General features: G+C 37.2%; 3 protein-coding genes across 4 annotated transcripts; 2 read left to right on the forward strand and 1 right to left on the reverse strand.

Annotated features, from left to right (window-relative positions):
• Positions 1-809: 809 nt before the first annotated feature.
• On the forward strand, positions 810-9,682 carry mfsd14a1 (major facilitator superfamily domain containing 14A 1). Its single transcript, XM_081384952.1, has 12 exons — positions 810-1,124; positions 2,612-2,707; positions 2,914-2,976; positions 3,059-3,186; positions 4,087-4,201; positions 4,297-4,515; positions 5,292-5,405; positions 5,553-5,624; positions 5,715-5,827; positions 5,990-6,087; positions 6,154-6,308; positions 7,654-9,682. The coding sequence occupies exons 1-12, from the start codon at positions 1,047-1,049 to the stop codon at positions 7,858-7,860; spliced, it is 1,458 nt and encodes a 485-aa protein (XP_081241078.1). The 5' UTR covers positions 810-1,046; the 3' UTR covers positions 7,861-9,682.
• A 56-nt stretch (positions 9,683-9,738) lies between these two features.
• sass6 (SAS-6 centriolar assembly protein) lies at positions 9,739-17,174 on the reverse strand. The gene is made up of 17 exons (XM_081385606.1): positions 16,809-17,174; positions 16,594-16,654; positions 16,433-16,512; positions 16,208-16,312; positions 15,959-16,130; positions 15,805-15,882; positions 14,279-14,398; positions 13,832-14,023; positions 13,558-13,752; positions 13,391-13,480; positions 11,806-11,985; positions 11,645-11,726; positions 11,367-11,485; positions 11,081-11,227; positions 10,713-10,795; positions 10,540-10,634; positions 9,739-10,439 (listed from the first exon to the last, which is right to left on the reverse strand). The coding sequence occupies exons 1-17, from the start codon at positions 16,871-16,873 to the stop codon at positions 10,372-10,374; spliced, it is 1,932 nt and encodes a 643-aa protein (XP_081241732.1). The 5' UTR covers positions 16,874-17,174; the 3' UTR covers positions 9,739-10,371.
• A 17-nt stretch (positions 17,175-17,191) lies between these two features.
• lsm7 (LSM7 homolog, U6 small nuclear RNA and mRNA degradation associated) lies at positions 17,192-23,357 on the forward strand. Of its 2 annotated transcripts, none has more exons than XM_081385608.1 (4): positions 17,192-17,252; positions 17,508-17,598; positions 17,702-17,773; positions 21,918-23,357. In XM_081385608.1, exons 1-4 carry the CDS (start codon positions 17,247-17,249, stop codon positions 22,058-22,060), a joined length of 312 nt encoding a protein of 103 aa, XP_081241734.1. In that variant the 5' UTR covers positions 17,192-17,246; the 3' UTR covers positions 22,061-23,357. The 2 variants fall into 2 exon arrangements, with proteins under 2 accessions (XP_081241734.1, XP_081241733.1); XM_081385607.1 differs by having other exon boundaries at positions 17,243-17,329; positions 21,918-23,100.
• Positions 23,358-23,915: the final 558 nt, after the last annotated feature.

Genomic DNA, 23,915 nt, shown 5'->3' on the forward strand with positions numbered 1-23,915 from the left:
ATGCACGTCATTACATACATTATCATCAGTTGAATGTGTGGTGGACAGGACATGAACATCCATCAATACTAAAAATAAATGTTTATATTCACATGCAAACTTCTTTAACTTCAGTTAACACAGAAATGAACGATTAACTGCACTTACCTCTGCTCAGCCATGAACTGGTCGAAAGCTGATGACGTAACATGCAGGTAGGCCCGCCCTCACGTGATACTGATTGGTCGATTGATAAGCTTAAATCTGATTGGCTAAAGAGTACGACTGCTCTGTGTTACGAGTGTTATGCTGCCAGGAAAGTCTCAAAAAAACACACACACGTATCTAAGGCGATTCGTCCGTGAATGACGATTTGCACATTCAAATGCAAGGATACACTCGTACATTTTAAACATTCAAAGGTTTTTGTGCACAGTTGTATATCTACGAATTATGTTTTGCATTTGTGAAATGTATTTTATGAGTATGTAATTTTATTTTGCGCATGTGAATTGCTTTTTGTGAATATATTTTTTTTTTCACGCACCTGGATTTTTTTTGTGTGTACGTGAATTAGGTTTCATGCATGTGAAATTGTCTACGCATTTGTGAATCATGTTTTTTGCGTGATTTATATTTGAGACTAATCTGCCTCCATACTAAAAGGCTTAAAAGTTAAAGGGAACATAGTAAAATAGTTTATCTAATAAATATAGGCCATAATAAAATTGTATTTTAAATATATTGGCTTTAGTGGCTTTTTACTCGTATATTCGTGTTTTGACCAGAGCCGTTAAATCGTTAAATATGACGGCTCTGGTTTTGACCACGTGTGCGGGCCAGGCGGAATCGAATGATGCCGACGTCATCACGCACACCGTGCGTCTCTCTTCGGGAAGATGGCTTCTGCTGTGTACATGATGCCAAACTGAATGGACGGAAAACAAACCGATATTCCAAAAATTCCCCCCTCTTCCCTCCTCTATATCCCGCTCCGCATCCATGCACACGCGTTTACGTTAAAAAGAACCCGATTTTAACCTAGTGTGAAGAACTAGGATGATAATATGACCCAGAAAAAGAAGAAGCGAGTGAATCGCAGTTTGTTACTGGCGAAGAAAATCATCATCAAGGATGGAGGAACGGTGAGTGTTTAAATCTAACCACAATAAACACTTAGACACGACGGTTTAGGTCTTAAGTAGACGTGTACGTAATTATTATGTTAATGTTTGAAAGAAATACGTTATTGGAGGAGTGTAACTTCAAATCTTGTCATTCATCATGGCTGTAAACATCAGCATTTACTTCCTGTAACGTTAATTACCAATAAATCAAACCAGCACGCATACATTTAAAGATTAATCATTTAAATCACGAGATGTGTTATTATATTAATGTTCAGATGGTTTGATGACACATTAGAGGGGTTAAAGATGTCAAGCTCATTTGTCATTACTCATGGCTGGCTGTAGATACAATTTATGTTATATGGTTCTCTATTATGATGAAGTTCAAACAAAATATCAATAAAAATTATCATAGTATTGCTAGGCATAGAGTTACCATGTTTTTTGCGTGGTACTATGGTAATTTCATGCTATTTTTAATGCAAATAACATGGTAGATAATCAGTATTATGCTAGGCTATATATCAAAGCACATTGTTATTGTTATAGTATTTGCTACAGTATAATTTGTAAAAATAGATACGTGAAACTTGTCTGTCAGATATCTATTGGATATGAATGTATTTGTCATGAAATGTAGGCCTATATCTTGAAAGTGTTATAAAAAATATTATTTTAGTTTGTTTATGTGCTTTTGTTATTTATTTTTAATCTCAAATTGATTTAATAATTTTAGAATTTCAACTTAAGCTATCTTTATTTTTAAGCTAGCGTTAGTTATCAAAGCAATATTTCGAAATATTTTGTTTTATTTCAGCTTCATATCTATTACTGAAAATAATTTTTAATTCTTTTAGGGGCCGTTTTCACGACACAAAATATAATTAATTTACACAACGACAGCGTTTTGGGGGCCTGAAAACGCAAAAAAAGCAGGTGCAAGTGTTTGAAAACGATACCGTTATCGTCTCCGTGTAAACTACAAAAACAAATTTGTGAAAACAGTGACATCATGCACATGTGTATTGCGTGTTCAGTCTATAGTGTGTGTTTCACTAAACATGATAAAAATTTATGTTCAGAGTATTATGTGATACATTTGCTTATTATTTTAACCAAATTTTATTTGCACAAGTCAAAATTCTTAAAAAAGAAACCTAGCTTTCTGGGGCGTTTTTAATCTTTCATGGATCTGTCTAAACGGGATCGTTTTGACAAATTGTAGTCAATATGTGGTCCAAATTTGAACCTAGTTGCTCTGTTTCCTTTTTATTGTTCCTTTGTTAATAAATTGTATCTTTCCTACTGTACCTAATAAGTCAGAATCAGCACAGGTTGGGACCTTAAAATATTGCATGAACGTCTTAATCTCTCGTTGGAAGGATTAGGGCGCAAACAGACCTTATCTGTTGTGAAAACCAAACGGAAGCTTTACGCCTGTGCAATAATGCTGGTTGGTTTCCTCACATGTTCTTCACCGTCTCTGGTTCTTCTCTCTCCAGCCTCAGGGCTTCGGCGCCCCCAGCGTTTATCATGCTGTTATCGTCATATTTCTGGAGTTCTTCGCTTGGGGTTTGCTGACAGCACCTACTTTGGGAGTAAGTTGTGGTTGTTTTAAACAGAAATAAGCTTGTTTTGTATGAAGAAAAACATCGAAATGGAAGCGAGATTTTATTTTCATATCAAGTGTCGTGTTTAGAAACCCTTTTTATGCCCCTGTTATTATATTGAGTAATATGATCATCTAAAAAAGTTCAAAATACACTTGCATAACCGATGCTGTTTTTGTGTCATGTGACTGCAGGCTCTTCATGAAACATTCCCGAAACACACGTTTCTCATGAATGGCTTGATTCAGGGTGTTAAGGTATCATCTTCAACTTCATCCTGTAAAAGATCTATTATTGAGTCGAGTTCATAATTCATCAACTGCATGTTTTTGTTCACAGGGCCTGCTGTCGTTTCTAAGCGCTCCTCTGATTGGTGCTCTGTCAGACGTGTGGGGAAGGAAGTCCTTTCTTTTGCTCACTGTGTTCTTCACGTGTGCTCCAATTCCTTTAATGAAGATCAGCCCGTGGTACGGTACCTTTCTCTTTTTTTGGACACAAAACTAAATTTTTGTATATCTATTTGGTAAAAAAAATTACAATACGGTCTCATTTGTTAACAGTAGTTAATGCATTTGCTAATATGATCTAACAGTGAACACTTAAAGGGATACTTCACCGATTAGCATTAAGCTTTGTATCAGTAGAAACCCGGTAGTATTTTCGAATGACCGTGCTTCCCTCCCTCATGTCCTCCTGAGACGAAATATTTCTGTATTGTGTGTCTGGAAAAAAAACCTCTGATGACTCAAAAATCGTCATTTAGCGTCATCTGAGGCTTTTTTTGTCCAGAGGCGAGAGACTCCAGCCAGTAGGAGGAGCTCGTCCTGCATGTCTTCAACCCGCCCATAGGGGGATCTCACGATAAAACGGCGTCTTTTCAGTTTCGAGTCGACTAGTAGCCTAGTTGTGTAATTTCTTCCGATACTGCCCTCTGTAACCGGTAGGCGTGGCTTGGGAGTGTCCTCGTTGGGCAGTGAAGCAAGTGCATTCTGGGAGTTGTTGTCTTTCATCCACATGAGCCAAAAATACATTTTCTGGCTTTTCTCAGTCTAGAAAGCACCAGCTTCTAAAATAATTTCACATTTCTACTACACAAATGACTCAATTTAAACACACATTCATTTTTCCAGCGGTGAAAGTTCATCGTGATGTTTTTTAATTGCCTGAAATATGATTAGAATCATAATGGACAGGAAAATACAGTTACGTGCAACATGTGCAGGGCAAGTTTGTCATATAGGCTACATAAAATAATACTGAACACTATCTGATCTCATCGATATATCGGTCTGTTTTGTATATTGTAATACATATGCACATCTTAAATCACATGCAAAGAAAGATGTTAAAGTGTACTTGTGTTTCAGGTGGTACTTTGCCGTTATCTCTGTATCTGGGGTGTTTGCCGTTACCTTCTCGGTTATATTCGCCTATGTGGCCGACATCACTCAAGAGCATGAGCGCAGTATGGCTTACGGCATGGTGCGTATAACCCATCAACACATCGTCATCATCATCATCATCTCTCTTTATGCCCCTCTTTTTTTGCATTTACGTGTCTGTGCTTTTTCTAAAAGGTCTCTGCCACGTTTGCGGCGAGTCTCGTGATCAGCCCGGCCATCGGCGCGTATCTGAGTCAGGTTTATGGAGACAGTCTGGTGGTGGTTCTGGCTTCTGCCATCGCTATGCTGGACATCTGCTTCATCCTGGTGGCCGTGCCCGAGTCGCTTCCGGAAAAGATGAGGCCGGCGTCCTGGGGCGCCCCTATCTCGTGGGAACAAGCTGACCCCTTTGCTGTAAGTAGATTTGACTTCTTTGAACTTGCTTGGTGCAATAATATCACAATCCACTTTTCACAGTCCAGTCAAGTCCCCAACCGGTTCCTACCGAATAAAGGAATTTATTACAGATGTTAAATGCACTGCAGATGCAGATCCTTCCGCATGAGTGTGGCTGGAAATATGTATTCTTTATTTTAAAAAGACAGAATGGCACAACACTTTGCTCATATCCTGTGTGGTTTTCAATAGGGAAGTTTTTTTTACACCCATTTAGCCCTCCACAGTTTGAGGTGTTGACATGATGGAGTTTTTAAAGCTGCAGCATATCTGTACAGTGCTTACGCATGTCATATAGGGCCGTTTTCACACGTGGTTTGCTTTGAAGAGTTCCTATGACGCCTGTTACAGGTTTCCACCACAGTGTTCATGGTTTTGATTGGTTAATGTGTTCCTGTCAATTTTAGAAGACACATGTCTGTTAAACATGTGGTCTCAAAGCACATAAACGAATGCAAATTGAACCATCTCAACGTATCAGGGTTGCGATACCTTTACAAATAGGGATACATCAATATTAAAATTCCACATGATGCAGATTTTTATAATGTATTGTATTACATCGGCCAATAAACTGATAAATGGCTGATATTAAACACTAAAACTAAAATCAGCCATTTTAAATGCATTATAATAGTATTTTAAAAGATTAATTTTACAGTATTACATAATAAAGTGTTTAAAACTGTTACATTGGGTTAGGGTTATAAACAGGAATCTGTTTCTCTCTACAGTCTCTGAGGAAGGTGGGTCAAGACTCGACGGTTCTGCTCATCTGTATAACAGTGTTCCTGTCGTATCTGCCCGAAGCGGGACAGTACTCTAGCTTCTTCCTGTATCTGCAACAGGTTCGTCAACGGACAGATTTGGTTTATCTCTGTGGTTAATCTTTAACTCGGTTTTTAATTGTGTTTAGTGGGTCAGGTCTAGTTTTTTTTTAAAATCCTGATAAGAAACAGGACTGTAAAGTTTTATTGTTTTACCCTCTTATCCAGATAATGGGATTTTCCCCTGAAAGTGTTGCAGCGTTCATCGCTGTTCTAGGATTGCTGTCTATTGTGGCACAGGTCAGTCGGATACATGCTAATAAAGGATTTTTACTTCATTATTTAATAATAGGGGGATGATTTGAATGTGACTTTTCTTTCCACCTACAGACTGTAGTGTTAAGTTTACTCATGCGTTCCATCGGGAACAAGAACACAATTTTGCTGGGCCTGGGATTTCAGATTCTGCAACTCGCCTGGTACGGGTTCGGATCTGAGCCATGGTAAGACCAAAAGCCTCAGTTTTAAATAAGTCAAAGAAAAAAAAAAATTTAGTGAATGATGGCATAAATGATGCAATTTTTCTTTTTCAGTCAAACTGTTTCTTTAAGAGTAATGTAAACATTCAATGAGTTTTTACTAATGAAATCGTTCCTAATTTCCAGGATGATGTGGGCGGCCGGAGCCGTTGCCGCCATGTCTAGTATCACTTTCCCTGCTGTTAGCGCCCTGATTTCCCGCACAGCTGATCCGGATCAACAAGGTAGGTTTTCTTGAAGTGAAGTTACATATTCTCTGAGGCCGACTGCTAAAGGTCATGTTTCTGCAGGCGTGGGTCAGGGTATGGTTACGGGAATCCGTGGGCTGTGTAACGGTTTGGGTCCGGCCCTCTACGGTTTCATCTTCTACATCTTTCATGTCGAGTTGGACCAAGTTCCGGAGAAAGACCAGGATATACCGCATCACCATGATCCCCACCAACAGGTAAGTTCCGCACATCGTTGCGTTTTACTGAACTATGTTGAATGATGTTTGTTGTTTTTAGGTTTGTTTTAATGGTAACGTTTTTTTTTAAATAATAGTTGCTAAAGTTAAAATTCTGAAGTCCAATGCCGCTAAACAACACTCAAGTATAAAATACTTGCAAAAATTTTTTCATAGCATTGCATAATTTTTTTGAAAAAAGTTGTATACCTGAATGAATTTGCAATTACAAACAAAACCTAGCCTCCACAAATCATTATAATCATTATAATTCAATAATTTGTAAAACTATTTGCAAGCAGAATGAGTTTGTTAAATATTCGTTGAACCATTAGTTAGAATTTGAGTAGAACCAAATTGTAAAATTTGCAGAATTGTCATTATTTGAAAATATTTGGATACTTGAAGGAATTGTGCAATACCAATTGGTTATATTTGCATAATTTTCGTTATTTTCGGAAACTAGTTAAATACGTGAAAAATTGTTGAATACCTGAAGGAATTATTCAGTACCAATTTGTGTAAATTGCTCGTAAAACTATTTCTTAAAAAGTCAAGCAAATTAATTTGTAAAGCTATCTGTAAAAACTCAAGCAGAATGAGTTTGTTGTTAATTGTTCGTAAAACCATTCGTTAGAATTTGAGTAGAACCAAATTCTTTGAAAATATTTGGATACTTGAAGGAATTGTGCATTATCTATTTGTGTAAATCACTCATTAAACTATTCTTAAGAAGTCAAGAAGAAGAAATAGTTCGTAAAAATCTTTGCAAGGATTCAAGCAGAAGCATAATTTAGCAAATTTATGTAAATTGTTCATAAAACTATTTTTAAGTCCAGAGAAATTTTTTAAATAGTTAGAATAGAAAATAAGCAGAATGAGTTTTGTTGTTAACTGTTCATAGAATCTTTCATAAGAATTTGAGCAGAAACAGTTTGTGTAAATTGTAAAATTGCACATTTTTCATTATTCTCTAAAAAATATATATATTTGGATACTTGAAGGAATTGTGGAGTACCAATTTGTGTGAACCATTCTTAGGAAGTAAATAGTTTGTAAAACTATTTGCAAGAATTTTAGCGAAACAAATCTCTGTAAATCATCAGTAAAATTTCAAAATATTTGATATCCAAGCAATTAAAAACTCATTCCTGCCTCCATGTGTGAGTGAATCGTCACTGTATGGACTTTCATGCACAGTGTGAAGAAGTTCATAGAGATGCATTTTAAAAAGTCATTGCGCATATTCAACTTTACGAACATTTGGGTGTAAATAGGCCTTAACAATAGACAGTTTTGGGAAGGGGTCTTGCCATTGTGTTAACCTCATGTGTTCCCCTCACAGAGTTCAATAATCCCAGGCCCGCCGTTCCTCTTCGGCGCATGTTCTGTGCTGCTGGCGCTCCTGGTGGCTCTTTTTATTCCCGAACACCCCCATATGGGCACTCGTGCGGGCAGCTGGAAGAAGCCCACATCACCCCACGGGCACTCGCACAGTCCCCACCCACCCGGAGAGGCCAAAGAGCCCCTCCTACAGGACACTAACGTGTGATTGGGTGTTTCCATGTGGCCGTATTGGCCACGCCCCCTAACCGTTGAGAAACGAACTGCGCATGGAGGCTGTTGTCATTTATTGAAACGTAAAGCTATATCGAAGGCATGCACAGTCTTGCACCTAGAGCTCTACCTTCCTGCAGAGTTTTGAACTTGCTAATTAAGCATGTAAATTACTGACAGGTGTGTGAACTCTGCAAGAAGGAAAGTCTCTGAGTAAGACTAGGCGTCCCTATTGTATCATGAATAGAGCACCACTTTTTAAAAGAAATGTATATAGAAGAACATATATTTAACGATGGTTCTGTCCAAAGGCACTATTGCAATGGCTTGTATTTATTCTTTGTTTTTTTTTTTTGCCTTTTTTCTTTTCTTTTTAACGTTGCTCTTTTTTTGATTTATATAGTTCTTCATTTACCATAGCTCACTCAGGGACATTAACCCGGTCAGGAATGTTTCCGGACACAAGGTGTTCTCCTTATCAGAAGGGCCTAGCGAGAACATACTTGCATACATACAAACAACAGGCGTCATTCATGAAACGCAAGCAGAACGAATTTGTGCAAATCGCTTGTAAAACTATTCGCAAGAATTCACAGAACAAACGTATGTAACTCGCTCTTAATATAATAATTTTCTAAAACAATTTGCAAGAATTTGCGTACAACAAATTTTTTCCAAATCATTCGTAAAACCATTCGTAAGAATTTCAGCCAAGCGAGTTTGTGTAAACCGTTCGTAATCTACTTGCAAGATTTTGAATGTAACAGATTGGTGTAAACCATTCATTAAACTAATTACAAATTTTGAGTAAATCAGTCGTAAAACCATTTGTAAGAATTCATGCCGAAAGAATTTCTGTTTGTAAAAACATTCATATGAATTCAAGTTGAATGATTTATGTAAATTGTTTGCAAAACTCTTGAGTTTGAAATTGTTCATATAAGAATTTAAGCTGAGCGAATTTCTGTAAATCAAATCGCTTGTCGTTCTTGAGGCCCAGTGACCTTTTTTTAGGGAGCATAATTGTACGGATTTCCACGTGAATGGCCTTAACGGAGTTCAGTTTCAGACTTTCAGACAAACATTGCATTGAAATGATTGTGGTACAGCTTTAAAGTTTCTTTTTTGTTGTTGTTGTTCGTTTAAGCTGATGCCTGTTTTCTTTATACCACTTAGAATCAATGGTGCCTTCCCCAGCTTAAATTGTGTTGTTGACGGAAACTGGTGAATTTAAGTGACGCGTGTAACTTCCGATTGGGAGTTCTGATCAGCCTCAGCCTTTCTTATACAACTGAAGTTGAGTTTTGTAAAACAGCGCTAGAGCTGACTCCAAACCAGTAGTGAAACTGAAATACATGGTGCGTCATTTGTCTGGATTCGCTTTGGCCTTGTGTTGAAACATTCTTTTACGAAAAATATGTACGTTTACGCAAAACACTTCCTAAATGCCAACTGACAAAGTAACATTTGAGAAAAAGGTGAAATTTGCCAGTGGCCTTTCTATATTTTTTGGTTTTCATAGAGACAGATGAATGGCTTGTTTTAAGATACATTTGACCAAATTTATATTTTATTGACAAGACAGATGAGTTCATCTGTAATATTAGTTGTGTGCTTTGGATATTTATGAGATGATTTCCTGTAATATATTCTCTTCGTCTCAAGAATACAGTGTGCTTTTTTTTATTTTCTGTGCTTTTGTTGTGCCGTCTTCATTATAAATTTTAACATGGTGTATCGTTTTTTTGACCAACCAATGTAAATATGTCAAAGTATCTAAACATGCATTTCAATAAAAGTTGAATATTTTTGCTGTATGTGCGATCGTTGTCTGTTTTTATATTTTACTATCATAGTAAAAAAGACAATTTTTCCAACTGCATATTAGAATTTATTCACTTGTCCTAAAATTTCGCTACTGATGAACAAGCAGCCAAACTGCAATCCATGATAAACAGATTACAAAGTTCACTATATTAAACCATAAATACAATAATATAAATGTACACACGATATATATATATATACAGCTTTACACAGCAAACCACAGTCAGTCTGTCATCAACCAATCAAGTACTTTAAATCTTTATACCTAATAAAAAAGCCAACTGAATTGAATGAATAGCACTATTTGAGAATACAAAACGGCAGCTCTCTGACTGTTTGGCTAAAGGTGAGTTCATTCTTTCAGAGACAGTTCATGTATGGCACAAACAAGTTTAAGACACTGAAAAGAGGTTTTTAGGCACCATAGACTTAAAGGACCAAAAACAGCACCATTATAGTTCGTCAAACTGGTCCCATGTTTAGGGGTTATCATTCAAGGAATCTAAACAGATTGAGAAATGGTTATAAAAATAAATCTGTTTTAATAAATTACTGAAAATATTTGAAACAAACAAGACCACCATCTGCACGGATACTTTGCAATGCCTTAGCATCTTAGTAGTGGCGTTCACACACAAACTGTAGTGATGAATAGAGGTCCATATAAACGTGCTGTTCGTCATCCTGGGAAATACGCAGACGCTGCGGCCGGTTTTGCTCCAGCCGTGTTCAAAGGCTTAGGGACTTCTGCAGGTAGAAGGCATTTATATTAGATATCACATTTATTAAATCTCCTCAAAAGTATAGCAATTAGGAATAACTGGGTAAAAACGTTTTTGTCGCTTGCCTCTATTTAGATGCATGCTGGGTAGGAGACCGCGGAGAGGAATGCTGTCGTCTCGTCTCTCAAAGTACTTGGAGTCCAGACCTACAGGTTCCCCGCTGTTCAGATCAGAGATGCAGCTCAGACACAAGGATATATCCAAGATCAGGAAGTAAATGAATTAAAGAGGAACTCACTTCTCTTTATTGGAAGGCTGGGCGAGTGTAGAGGGACTCACTTCTGCTGCTGAAGGTTTGCCACTCATAGGGTTAAACTGGACCTAGAATTTAGTTTAGAACATTATTTATTTGAAAAAAGAATTCAACATGGTTTTCTCAGACATTTATAGCTAGGGACTGCCGCTGAAAACAAAGTTTAAATAAATATTGTAGCAACCCATGCAGGTAAAACACTATTTTGACTACAACAAACAGATTAAAAAAAACAAGCAAATCAGAATTGTGTGAAGTGTGAACAGACTCTAATAAAGACAAGTAAACCACAGAAAACCAGGAGATGCATGAAGGAAAAGATGGTATGAGAGAGAAGAGGAGACGAGGCCTGCCTTTGGTCCAGACGTCTGATTGTGCAGTGCCAGGACAGAGCGAGTTCCTGAGCTCACACAGGAAAGAGGGAGAGGATATTTGGAGTTTATCGTAGAGGTGATGGGGAAACCCTGTCCCAAAGACGAGGGGAAACCTTTGCTATCAAGCTAGAGAAGAGAAGAACGGCTACATCAGTCCAATCTGACATGCAAACTGATGGTTACTGTATGATTTCCAGCTACATCAAGCAGACAAAAAAACCTGTTTGGTGGAATTTATGCTACATTTTCAGTGATGTGCGATTACCATATTGTGAGAGACACTTCCTGTTCTCAGCCCTGCGGCGGGCGTCTCGAACATTCCCAAACTTTCCTGCTTCCGAGAGAGCTGGTTCTCATTCAGCTGCTTGTTCAGCCAAGTTATTACTACATGAATGCATAGGGATACGAAAGCAGAAAAATACACTGAAAATTATATAGTATAAAAGAAATTATATTCCAATAAAATAATAAACTTAATAAAATAGATAAATAAATGTAAAATACATACATTGAAAATAATACATATATATATTTTGAACTAACCGTTCTCATTGGTTTTTAACACTTCCCTGCTCTCGTCCAGTTTCTGAACTGTAGCTTCCAGTTGCTCCTTTAATCTTGTTGCCTGAAAACAACAAAGACTGTTGGTGAACAGAAATGTTCTGGGACGTGTGTTGGCAGCACATGTGGGGTTGGTACGGTACCTCTTCCTCTTTCTGTCGGAGCCGCTGTTGGGCGTCCTGCAGTTCTCGCTGCTCCCATTGCAGTTTCTCCGTAGTTTCCTGCAGGATCTTTTCTTGAGACACGGTCACTGTGTTCTTCACCTTGATCTTCCCCACCAGAGCCTTCAGATCCCCCTGGAGCTTCTTGATGATGCCGTTCGCCTGCAGTGGGAATTCAGGATTAATCCGACTGTATACAGGGTTTCTGCAGGTTTGATGAAGGTACATTTGAGACCAAGTAAAGAAAATGTAAGTAATAAACTGAATGGAACACAATATGTCGACATGTTCTCTAAATGAGAAACACAGGGAGTTGTATTAGCAACACTTAAGAGTTTGAATTTAAGTTTGAAGAGTTTGATATTAATTACTATTATTAAGTATTTCGGTCTTGTTTTGTGTAAAGATTCTTAAATCAAGATGCATTTACTAGAGATACAAAATGACAAAACTTGTTTTTGTTTTCGGTGAAATTTATCAAAATTAAGTTGATAACTCATTGACAGATATTTGTTTTTGTTTTAAACAAACTCACTTAAAGAAGAACTCCAGTCAATTTTAACATTGAGCTCATTTTTTTGTACTGTCAATACAGAGAACAACGACAAAAATCGGTGTTGCCTACACCGTGTTATCCTCTTTTTAAAATTTGCACCCTGTTGACTTCAATGGGGCAAGTTTTAAACCTGCTTTTAGCCTCTTAACATCCTTGATGTGTCATTACAAGTGCACAGAAAATGTGAGTGATTCCTTCTGAGTGAACACGGGTGAATCTGACTGCAGTAGATGTGAAAGAAATGTATAAAAATGATGTTATTTCAGCCAGCGCACATACCTGTTTACATCCTGTTTTCGTTCGAAGCCCATAGTAATCGATTGTCGAGTTCACGCGCATTGGTTTAGTTACATATGATCATGCGCGTGAACTCGACAATCGATTACTATGGGCTTCGAACGAAAACAGGATGTAAACAGGTATTTGCGCTGGCTGAAATAACATCATTTTTATTCATATCTTTCACATCTACTGCAGTCAGATCCACTCGTGTTCACTCTGAAGGAATCACTCACATGACCTGTGCACTTGTAATGACACATCAAGGATGTCAAGAGGCTAAAAGCTGGTTTAAAACTTGCCCCATTGAAGTCAACAGGGTGCAAATTTTAAAAATAGAATAACTCGGTGTAGGCAACACCGATTTTTGTAGTTGTTCTCTGTACTGACAGCACTCCAAATTTACAAAAAAATGAGCTCAATGTTAAAATTGACCGGAGTTCTCCTTTAATTTTATCCAGTTTTTCAAGACTTCATTATGTTTACGTTTGCATCTCAAGTAAGTGTATCTTGATTTAAAGTTGTTTAAATATTTGCATTTGAAAACGGGACAAAAATACTAGGAAGATATTCTCTTTTTTTGTGTGTGCAAAGTATGCAACCTTTCATGCCATGACTTTATGAATTTAAGACTTTCAGCTCTGATTTAAGATCTTTTTAAGGTAGTAATTTTGTGTAAGACTTTTTGTAAACCCTGGTGTGAGTAATTCACAGTTAAATTCAGACGCAAACCTTGATGAGCTCCTCCGACAGGGATTTTACCGTGGCCTCCAGCTTGCCGATCTGAAGTTGCTTGCTTTCTGCATTTCCTTCAACAGAGTTCTAGCAAACAAACAAATAAATTAAATATAAAATGAATGAATATAAGGATCCGTTCATGTCAGATTTCATCTGCTGACCTTCTGCTGCTGTGTGGCTTCCAGCACCTCTCTGGTCCGCATCACGAGCTGGTCTTTATCTTTGAGCTCCTGCTCTACGACAGCCACTCGCGTCTGCAGCTGGTTGACCAGACGCTCTCTCTCGTGGCATTCGGTGTCGAGGCTGCTGTTCTCCCTCCTCAGCGACAGAACCTGCTGCTTTGACCTCTGACACTCCTGGACAAACACCACATTAGTTATGCAATCAGATTTTCTTGTGACTGTCAGACCACATCCTTCTAAATAAATATCGCACCTCTTCCAGACTGGCCAGTTTGGCTTTGAGGTCTCGAATGGTGGAGTCGCTCTTGTATTTCTTGTCGGTGAGCTCCCGGTTGGCCGTTTCCAGCTCAGAGACTTTGGTTTGGAGCTGCTGGGTGCTTCTGTGATGAGACGACTCAAGTTCCTGTCGCAGCTGTTCGTTCTGCTGCTGCAGACGCGCTTGTGTCTAATAACACAAGGAAAAAAATAACATCAGTCTCTTCTTCGAAGAGATCAAATTAGAAATAAATATACAAGTTTTTAGCTTTCTGATAGAAACTGGACTTTTACATTACTATATCTATACTATTAATATATCTACACAAAGTTTTACTCCATGTTCAAGCATTTTATATACCGTACATTTTTTTAATTTTCGCAACTTATTGAAATGTTTTCCCCCATATCAAGAAATTCTCATGAACCGCCCATGTCAGATCACCTCCAGAGCATTTTCACGCTCAGCTGTGAGATCCTGCATGTGTCTGCTGGACAGAGACGTCGTTTGGGACGTCCATTCAGACCGCAGTTTGTCCAACTCTCGACTTTTCTCAGACAGGGTCTGGAGGAAAAATCATAATTATGTAATAAATATTGAAATTAATCAATATAATTACTATAAAATCAAAATGGTTAATACATTATTATCAAATAATTAATACTAATACTATATACACATGTATATATATTAGCCGCTATACAGAAAATCATATTGATGATCTCTATAATTTCTTAATATCTTCATGCCTTATATTCGCCTTTAGCAGATTAGAGCTGGGAGATAATATTGCTACATTTTGCTACAAAATAAAGGTCAAGCATCTGAGATTTGTTAAATGTACTGTTTAACGTGAATGTACTGTATGCAGGTAAAGTAGGATTTACTATATATCCAAATTTTTATATTGCTGGGCAATAATAGAGTTTACGTTTTTGACGATATATATAACAATCAAGCCGTCTGATAATATAGTTTACGTTTTTTGACGAAATATTACAATCAAGCTGGGCAATAATATAGTTTATATTTTTGCCCCTTTCATAAAAAAAAACTTAATTTATGTTTTTTGATGAAATATAACAATCAAGCTGGGCGATAACAGTTTATGTTTTTTGACAAAATAGGCAATAATATAGTTTACGGTTTTTGACAAAAAGGGCGATATTATAGTTTACGGTTTTTGACAAAGTATAACAATCAAGCTGGGCGATAATATAGGCCTAGCTTATGTTTTTATGACAAATATTACAATCAAGCTGGGTAATAATATAGTTTATATTTTTTGCCCTTTTCGTCAAAAACCTTTTTTTTTTTTTATGAAATACAACAATCAAGCTGGGTGATAATACAGTTTACGTTTTTTGACAAAATATGAGATAATACAGTTTGTGTTTTTTAGACAAAATAGGTGATATACAGTTTATGTTTTTTGATTAAATATAACAATCAAGCTGGGCGATAATATGTTTTTTTTTTAAACGATATAGGTAAAAAAAATAGGCCAGGTTTTTTATGGAAAAGGGCGATGATATAGTAGGTTTTTTTACTAAATATAACAAATAATATATTTTACGCTTTATGACAAAATAGGTGATGATATAGTTTACATTTTTTACAAAATAAGCGATCATATAGTATACGTTTTTTGACAAAAAGGGTGATAATATAGTTTACGTTGTTTGACTAAATACATAATCAAGCTGGGTGATAACGGTTTACGTTTTTTTGGCAATATAACAATCAAGCAGTAGAGATTTTATCTAGTACACACCGCTCAACGTGAGTGTACTGTATTTATCCGGGTAAGGTTGGATATATTTATAGTAGTTGTACAATTAATTTATTTGGTGATACTGACAATTATCAAGCCTGTGAGGTTTTGCTCAATTTATAACAATTTGGTGGTTATATTATAAATAATACATATATTAATTAACTTTAGAGAAACCATCTTGAATTTGACTTACTTGCTGTGCATAATTTAGCTGTCTTGTCAGATCTTCCTCAGTCTTTCTCAACTTCTGTTCCAACTGTTGCTTTTCCTCCTGAAAACAGATATATTAAAGATGCATTCATCCAAGCAAGCAGGATATAGACATAGTCCATGATGATGAGTTGTACCTTTACAGTAGACAGACAGGTGGCCAGATACTTCTTAATATCCGTATCAGATCCCGGGAGCAGTTTCAGAGAGAGATGTGTGAGGTGTTTAAAAGCGTTTGTCTCCACAATATTAAGGTTTGAAGGACCGTGGTCGAACGTCGATGAAGCTGACGTGAGCTGCAACAGGAACCTGAAAAGAAACAGTTCTTACAACCCATACACATTAAGAAAAGATTTATGAGAGATAATATTCAGATAATCTCTCACCGTGGGTTTTCTCTGTCCTGTTCAGAGATGCACTGCTCAAGCAAGTCTATGAATTTCTGTGGGAATGATGTGAAGTCTATTAAAAGCCCTTGTTGTACTTTTAAGCTGCGAAGGAAAGCAAATAATGATTATTACACTGAAAACCTCACATTGAGTCAGATATTACTGTGCTGATGATAAATATGGATCATTATTTTATAAAAAGATCAGATCAGATCACTATACCTCTGAAAATCCTCCTCTGATATGACAAGATTGTATAAAAAGTAAAGATCAGTATCATCCGTCAGCCGTACAATCAAATCCTGTTGATAAAACAAACAGAAAGACATAAGACCAAATGCTTTACATTCATAAGTAATTATGTATAAATGATAATTCCTCACCTTCCTATGGACAGGATTTGATAATAGCTGCAGTTCAATACTGATGCGAATGACTGAACGTCTGTAATTTAAAACAGCATGATACATAAACACATTTAGACCCTTAATAGTCTTTAAAAACAAAATACAGTAACATACATGACAATCAAAGACAAATAAACCCAAACACTCATTTAGGTCTTATTATGTTCAAATATATACACAATCAGTATTACCTTTCATCGGTCTCTCTATTCTTCACCTGCACCTGTAACCTCTTGTTAAAAAGTAGTTCGGTCATAGTGAGTTCATATAATAACACAAAAAGCGATAATAATCATTAAAAAATCGCAGTTTTTTCGTGTTTTTAAGTTGTTGAACGAGTCATTTGTTTTTTCGCGCTTCGCTCCCGCGTTTGTCCGTTTCTCACCGGATGTGCTGAGCGCCTCAACCTAATCACGCGTATTATCGTATTTCAGCATATTTATTTTTTAACAATCGTAAAAGACAAATATATACAATTGAAGTTGTGTTTGATATATATTTGTGGGTGTTTAAGGCTGATAAAATTAAAAATCTTTTCTGTTGGACTTCACCGGCGCGTGTTGTGATTGGTCGAGAGGCAAACGTCAAACGTCAACGCCGAGTGGGCGGGGCTTAGAGGAGTTTTGAACATGGCGGTGAGTAGCGCAAACGTTTCCACACTGTTCGCTTTACAAAACGCTTGTATGGTCGCATGGTTTTTATAAACAAACATGTAAGCACATAAATGTCTTGTGAACTCTGAAAGTTCGAACTGTACTCACTAGAGCCTGCTCGTTATTGTAAATTTGATGTGTTGTGTATTATTGAGGAGCTAAGCTACATACTAAGACACTGGGTCTGATTTATATTACACACAGGCCTGTTATATAATATGTGGTTTTGATTTTCAGGATAAAGATAAGAAAAAGAAGGAGAGTATTTTTGATTTGTCGAAATACATCGACAAACATATAAGAGTAAAGTTCCAAGGAGGTCGTGAAGGTGAGACAGTTGCTTCATAAGATAAAATAATGGTTTAAATAATTCATATATTATGTTTAACTAAATGACATTGCATTTAACATTCACTGTTTCCTATTTTCAGCAAGTGGTGTCTTAAAAGGCTTCGACCCGCTGTTAAATCTTGTGTTGGACGGCACCATTGAATACATGCGAGGTAAAATCTCTTCATTATGTCGTCCTCTTTCTCAGGGGTTTTCAAACTGGGATCTGTGTAAAAATAAATAATAAAAAATGAGATTAACATAAGTAAAACAGTTATTTAAAAAATCACTTAAATAAATAATGTAACATAATAGAAGCTAAATATTTTCCCAATAATATTTTACACACTATTTTTCATAGTATAAATTGGGTCATTATACAGTAGTTAAAGCTGCAGTCCGTAACTTTTTTTGGGTTAAAAATTATCCAAAATAATTTTTTGAGTACAAAACCAGCCAGTGTTCAAAACTATCTGCTTGCCTTAGCTCGATTCAAAACAGTAAGCTTGTAATAATGTTTTCCAGTGGTACTGATGGATTTCCGCGGGAAATTTGAGCATGTCTTTGCGTCACTACGTCACATCTGTACACATAAAGAAGGAGTCTCAGTTAGTAGGCTATGAGTGTGAGGATGTTGGAGGTGGAGATTTATAGCCTTTTCTCACAGCACTTGATATAATTAAACTTATCAATTTGATGGCGGATCCAGAAAGATTCAAACGAAAATCACCAGTGACAACTGCAGATTCACTCGTCGTAAAATGCAAAAGACTTCGAAGTGGCTACAGAAAAAAAAGAGAGACTGCAACCGTGCCCATGCGAAAACAAGGATAAACATCAAAAGGGCTTTTGAAAGTGAAGGGGTTCAAAGCAGACGCAGAGACGGCTTTTTTTTTTCGTGCATCGGAATATTGAATAATGCAATAAATATGCATCTGATTACAGATACACGTGTTTGTATTTCAAAGAGAACCAGTTCTAAGGAACATTCATTTGTAGGTATGATTAGGGTTGGGTATCGGTTGGGTTTTATCCGATACCAGTACCTACTCTGTATTTTTCAAACGGTTCCGGTGCTTAAACGGTTCTTGAAACGGTACTTAACAAAACTAAACCGCACACACTTTATCAAAAAAATAATACCTGAGTGTGTGTGTGTGTGTGTGTGTGTGTGTGTGTGTGTGTGTGTGTGAGAGAGTGATTTTCTGATTTCTGATTAAATGAAAAATTGTGCCGTTTAAAAGGCTACTGATGTAGCCGAAAACACTTGAGTTAACATCAAAATTTTGTCTTCTAATATTATGACTTTTACAAAACAGAGAAATATCTGACACTGAGCAGAAATATTTAACACACACAGTATAGCCTCATATAAATATACTTGATATTGATATACTTCATACTTGATATGCAAGATTTGCAGTTGGCATTAAAATACTAGACTTATCCGAAGAGGAACACTGGCAGCTGAACTTGAACTTTAGTCAGGCGTGTCAGAGGTTTTGGGTTCTAATCCGCATTCGTAGTTTATTTTTTTATTTTTTACGATTATGCTCATCAGTGGTTGTATATCAAGCAGGGACACTTTGAGTCGATTATATTTTGTGAATGAATAGATAGGCGTCGTCTAGGGCTTAAAGGGATACTCCACTTTAAAATGAAAATTCTGTCATCATATACTCACCCTCATGTTGTTTCAAACCTGTATGAATTTCTTTCTTCTGCTGAACAGGAAGGAAGATATTTAGAAGAATGTCAGTAACCAGACAGTTTCTGGGTCCCATTGACTTCCATAGGCTAGTAGGAAAAAAAAAATACTATGGAAGTAAATGAGACCAGAAACTGTCTGGTTACTGATATTATTCTAAATATCTTCCTTTCTGTTCAGCAGAAGAAAGAAATTCATAAAGAATTGAAACAACATGAGGGTGAGTATATGATGACAGAATTTTCATTTTAAAGTGGAGTATCCCTTTAAATCAAACTTCATTCACGCACATATGAAACCCTTGCATACACATATAGGCCTACTAAGTAGTCATACATGTATACTGCTGAATGCTCAAACTAATATGAAATGCTCAACATCACATCTAAAGTCGCTCACGCACAAACACGCAAACTCTACACACACACACGAGACGCGCGGAACTCTCCGCGCATACTCATCTGAGACGCGAGCACACACACACACACACACACACACACACACACACACACACACACAAACTCTCCGCGCACAAAATCATATAGACGGCGCCTCATAAATAGATCGATCTCCGCAACGAAGCGCGCGTCCGAGTGACAGTGCGGTGTGCGCGAGCCACAAGAGAAAACACTGTATCCGCGCCACTGATCGCAGCGGCAACGAGCACTTTGATCACTTGATTTAAAAAACGCATTTCAGCGCTAGATCGCCTCTTATTTAACAAACGAACTAAATTAATGCTCGCTCTGCTGGTTTACTGGAGATGTTTTATTATTGGATCATTCAGTCAGGCACCGAAATCAGGCACCGAAAGTTTCGTTCTTATTCGGTCTGGTTACTACCGTTTACGTCGGAACCGGTTCCCTATTGGAACCGGGTCTCGGTACCCAACCCTAGGTATGATAATTAGAAATTAGACTGCACAGAAATGGAAACTGAACTACAGGTAGCCCTAATACACATTAAATATAGCCACGCAATGCTGATGCTGTTAACATTAACAATTTGAGAACAAAGTATAATTTGCACGGTTTGACGTGATATGATAAGTAATCGTTAGATTTAATCAGCCTTAAATTTCCTTTAGTTGGTCAGAACAAAAGTGGATGTTATGTGGATGTTACTGTTACATTTTCTGGTGAAAATTCATATGTTGGTCATACTTACAAAAAGTAGAATCTGTGATTCCGAATGCCAGTTTCCACACTGACAGCCGCACATTCTCCTCAAAACATTGGATTCATCCGCGCTGTGCCATGCCGAGGTAGCCTGGAAATCCAGACCTAAATCTAAAAGCTTAATGGTCTGGCATCGACTAATGAAAATCGTCCAGCTCGATGTGTGGCACCAAGTGTGCATTTGAAAATCTCACTGCACGCAATTGGATAACACTACGACCAATCACAACAATAAAACGCAGCTATCAGCGGAGCTAACCTTATTAGACATTCTCTGATTATACTCTTACCGTATCCGGTCGGCGAAACAGCAAAAAACCCCTTCTTGCAAAAGGAACGATTCGAGCGGCGTCTTCTGTTCCTCTTTTAGCTAAAAAGCCAAGCCTAACTAGTTCATTGTAGCGGCCAAAGCCGTTTCAAACAACTGGTATTCATCCATAGCCATCTTGCAATGTTTACTAATGACTTTGTCGTCGCAGTGCTGTCGTCTTCTGTTTAGCTCGCCTCAGGCCCGCCTATATCAGATAACCCCATGTGATTGGTGCAGCTCAGATCGAGGGGCATATTTAATGAGCATCATTATTCGACACCAGAGTAACTCGCTGAGCAAATTCTACTTGTGCTCTCGCGAGAACTCTGGATTACCAGGGTAATGCCGAGGCACAACCCACGTAAAGTTGATAAATCCTCGAATAACTGCAACTGCAGATTTCAAACAGATGTGGCGACAAAGAGGAAAAACGACGGACTGCAGCTTTAACATTTGAAGTGGATCAAAAAAGTTCATCAAAATTCGTAAATAACAAATGTTAACTACTGTACATGAAAATATATAGTTGTATTCTGAAGCTTAAAATACAGCTATAAATTCATACGGAAGTAAAAGTTTTGCTTAAAAAAAAGTTTATTTATAATGTGATCTGCTGCAGAAGCCAGCAAATTTATGCGCAGACAATATAAAAACAAAGGCGGTGAACCGAAAAAAGATTTGCAGAGTTTATGATACAAGCCCTTGTGTTTTGCTTGTATATAGAGCTGATACTGTAATATTTACGAGCTCTGACACATCACTGTCCTTTACGGGCTACCTTTCACAACTGTCTTGATAACGTCAGGTATGTAAAATCTTTGAAATGACTCCCATGAACGCCAAATTGTGACGAATGTTGCTCTAGATTGACGTAAAAGTCGCATGAATTCCGATATGAATGTTCAGACTGAGGTCGCATTGCAAAACATCCGACCTGTATCGGATTTAGTGGCCCAAATCAGAATTGGAAAGATCATGAGAGAAACAGATCTGAGTCACGTATGAGCCTAAGAGATTGAAAACCCTTGCTCAACCAGAGCGTTTTATTTGATTTTTTTAAAAGCTTTTTATTCAGGATCGTTGTATATGATTCCTAATCACATCCTGATGATTCCGAACAGATCCGGATGATCAGTACAAGCTGACCGAAGACACCAGACAGCTCGGCCTGGTGGTTTGTCGAGGGACGTCCGTCGTGCTTATCTGTCCACAGGACGGGATGGAGGCCATTCCAAACCCTTTCATTCAACAGCAGGATGGATAATATTCAGCCTTGTTTATTTTTGTTTTTTTTCTCTTGCATTTTGTAGATGTCTGGTGGAAAAAAAAAACGGATAGTTTTTGTTAGGTCTGAAATCATGAAAAATGTAACGTTTTGTATTTAGACTCAGGATAAATGTGTTTTGGTTGGTTTTGTTTTTGTTGATGAAACTCATGTTTTTTTTTGTGTGTGTGTGTTAATAATGATTTTGAATTATAAGGCATGTTTTCTGTTCATGAAAATAGGTGCGTAATACTGCCCTGGTTCTTTCAGTGTTGTTTTGCTACTGACGTTCATTTGGACCACAATAAACATCTGGGATTTAACCATTTCTAATTCAAGCAAAAACAAAGACTATGCCTGTACCTCAAAGGGTGGATCCCACAGCTTTACCTATCTAGAAAGCTTTTGTACACACACACACAAACAGTTGGACATTGTCAGCAAGCTTTCACGGAACACCATTTGTATAATATTTTAAAGGCCTTTGGTTTCAAGACGCCTTGAGAAAACATTCTTGTTTACTTTTGTGGTGTCCTCTACTCTGTTTTACATTTACAAAACTAATTCCTTAGATTAAAGACTCAGTCATGGACCCTTCCCTTTTTGTGAGATTTTTCCACCCTGCTTTTGTTAAATTAATGCATACACTTTGTTAATAGGTATAACAGCAGAACTACTTTCACATACAGGTGATCATGCAAGTTCCTAAAATCTTGCGAGGAAACAAGGGTTTTTCCACCCCTTTTGATGGCTATCAGATTGAGATGAGCTATTCATGCTTCTTAGCACAGCCACAAAGACCTGCCTGTAACCTTTCTAGATTTACTTTAGGTGGGAAACAGTATGTACATCAATATAGTCACTAGTTACAGTATAGTTTTCACTCTGATATTTAACGCAATACGTGTGAGGCTAATCGAGTTTTGTTGGTCCCTCCATTTGTGATGGTGGTTTTCTAGCAGTTATGAATGAAAGGCTGTGTGTCTTGCCTTGCTGGTGCTCTTTTGAACAGCAGGACTTTCCAGATTTTATCAGTGCGCACTGGCACCCAAGTCTGGGCTTTATTGGGTAACACAGTTATAGTGGTTCAGGGTCTGTTAACTGATGGTTAACTTTAGAGGGGTCTGTAAGAGGAGCTGCTGTCTGAAGACGGGCCAACTCTTAATACTATTCCAGGTCAGTAGAAGTCTGAGGAGAGGTGGTCTAGTAAGCAAAGGTGCATTTCATTTTGCACAGCAGAATAATGAGGTAAAAAAAAAATGTAAATATATATTCAATAAATAAATACATCACATTCAATAAAATGTTTTTTAAATGAACATATAAATGTTAAAAATTAGAAGCTATATAGATACAAATATATATATACATCATAAAAGAAGAAGAAACAACTTGTATTTTTTTTTTTTCATTTACTGGGAAAATACAGAATAACATTACTGCACAGCACTTGCTCTCTACATATTCGCTTTAAGCTAATAGCTCATTTGCAGCATTTGTCGCTGGGTAGGCTTTTAAGAAATTTGAAACTATTTGCAGTTTAAGCTTTTGGTTTTGTTTTGGATTTGTTTGTTTTTTACCCCTCCCAGGAACAGCAGTCTATTGTTTCTTTAAATCCCTTAAAAGTTTTAAAATGGTATTGTGAGAAATAATAGAGGATTTAAAATAATAATAATTATAAATATTTTAGCACCGGCCAATCAAAGACCTCCCCTGCCTCACCTGTGTAAAGCCACGCCCACATGTTAAAACCTAGCGCATAACATCGCTGCATTCTATACGGTCTCCAAACGTGTCGTGCAGTTTTTTCGGACGTCAATGTAAAGATCAGATGTATCAGTGACCAAATGCTGCC

The sequence above is a fragment of the Scardinius erythrophthalmus genome (genome assembly GCF_964197995.2).
Source record: "Scardinius erythrophthalmus genome assembly, chromosome: 14".
NCBI lineage: Eukaryota > Metazoa > Chordata > Actinopteri > Cypriniformes > Leuciscidae > Scardinius > Scardinius erythrophthalmus.

What these genes read in the sequence shown, in the direction of transcription:
- sass6 (XM_081385606.1), bottom strand. Translation starts at nt 16,873, where the DNA reads ATGACCGAACTACTTTTTAACAAGAGGTTACAGGTGCAGGTGAAGAAT. An exon ending in ATCAGACGTCTGGACCAAAG is followed by an intron (nt 10,796 to 11,080) that starts GCAGGCCTCGTC and finishes ACTAAATTCTAG; the next exon opens with GTCCAGTTTAACCCTATGAG. An exon ending in CAGCATGCATCTAAATAGAG is followed by an intron (nt 10,440 to 10,539) that starts GCAAGCGACAAA and finishes TTCTACCTGCAG; the next exon opens with AAGTCCCTAAGCCTTTGAAC.
- mfsd14a1 (XM_081384952.1), top strand. Translation starts at nt 1,047, where the DNA reads ATGACCCAGAAAAAGAAGAAGCGAGTGAATCGCAGTTTGTTACTGGCG. An exon ending in TGACAGCACCTACTTTGGGA is followed by an intron (nt 2,708 to 2,913) that starts GTAAGTTGTGGT and finishes ATGTGACTGCAG; the next exon opens with GCTCTTCATGAAACATTCCC. An exon ending in AACAAGCTGACCCCTTTGCT is followed by an intron (nt 4,516 to 5,291) that starts GTAAGTAGATTT and finishes TTCTCTCTACAG; the next exon opens with TCTCTGAGGAAGGTGGGTCA.
- lsm7 (XM_081385607.1), top strand. Translation starts at nt 17,309, where the DNA reads ATGGTTTTTATAAACAAACAT. An exon ending in GTTCCAAGGAGGTCGTGAAG is followed by an intron (nt 17,599 to 17,701) that starts GTGAGACAGTTG and finishes TCCTATTTTCAG; the next exon opens with CAAGTGGTGTCTTAAAAGGC. An exon ending in CACCATTGAATACATGCGAG is followed by an intron (nt 17,774 to 21,917) that starts GTAAAATCTCTT and finishes GATTCCGAACAG; the next exon opens with ATCCGGATGATCAGTACAAG.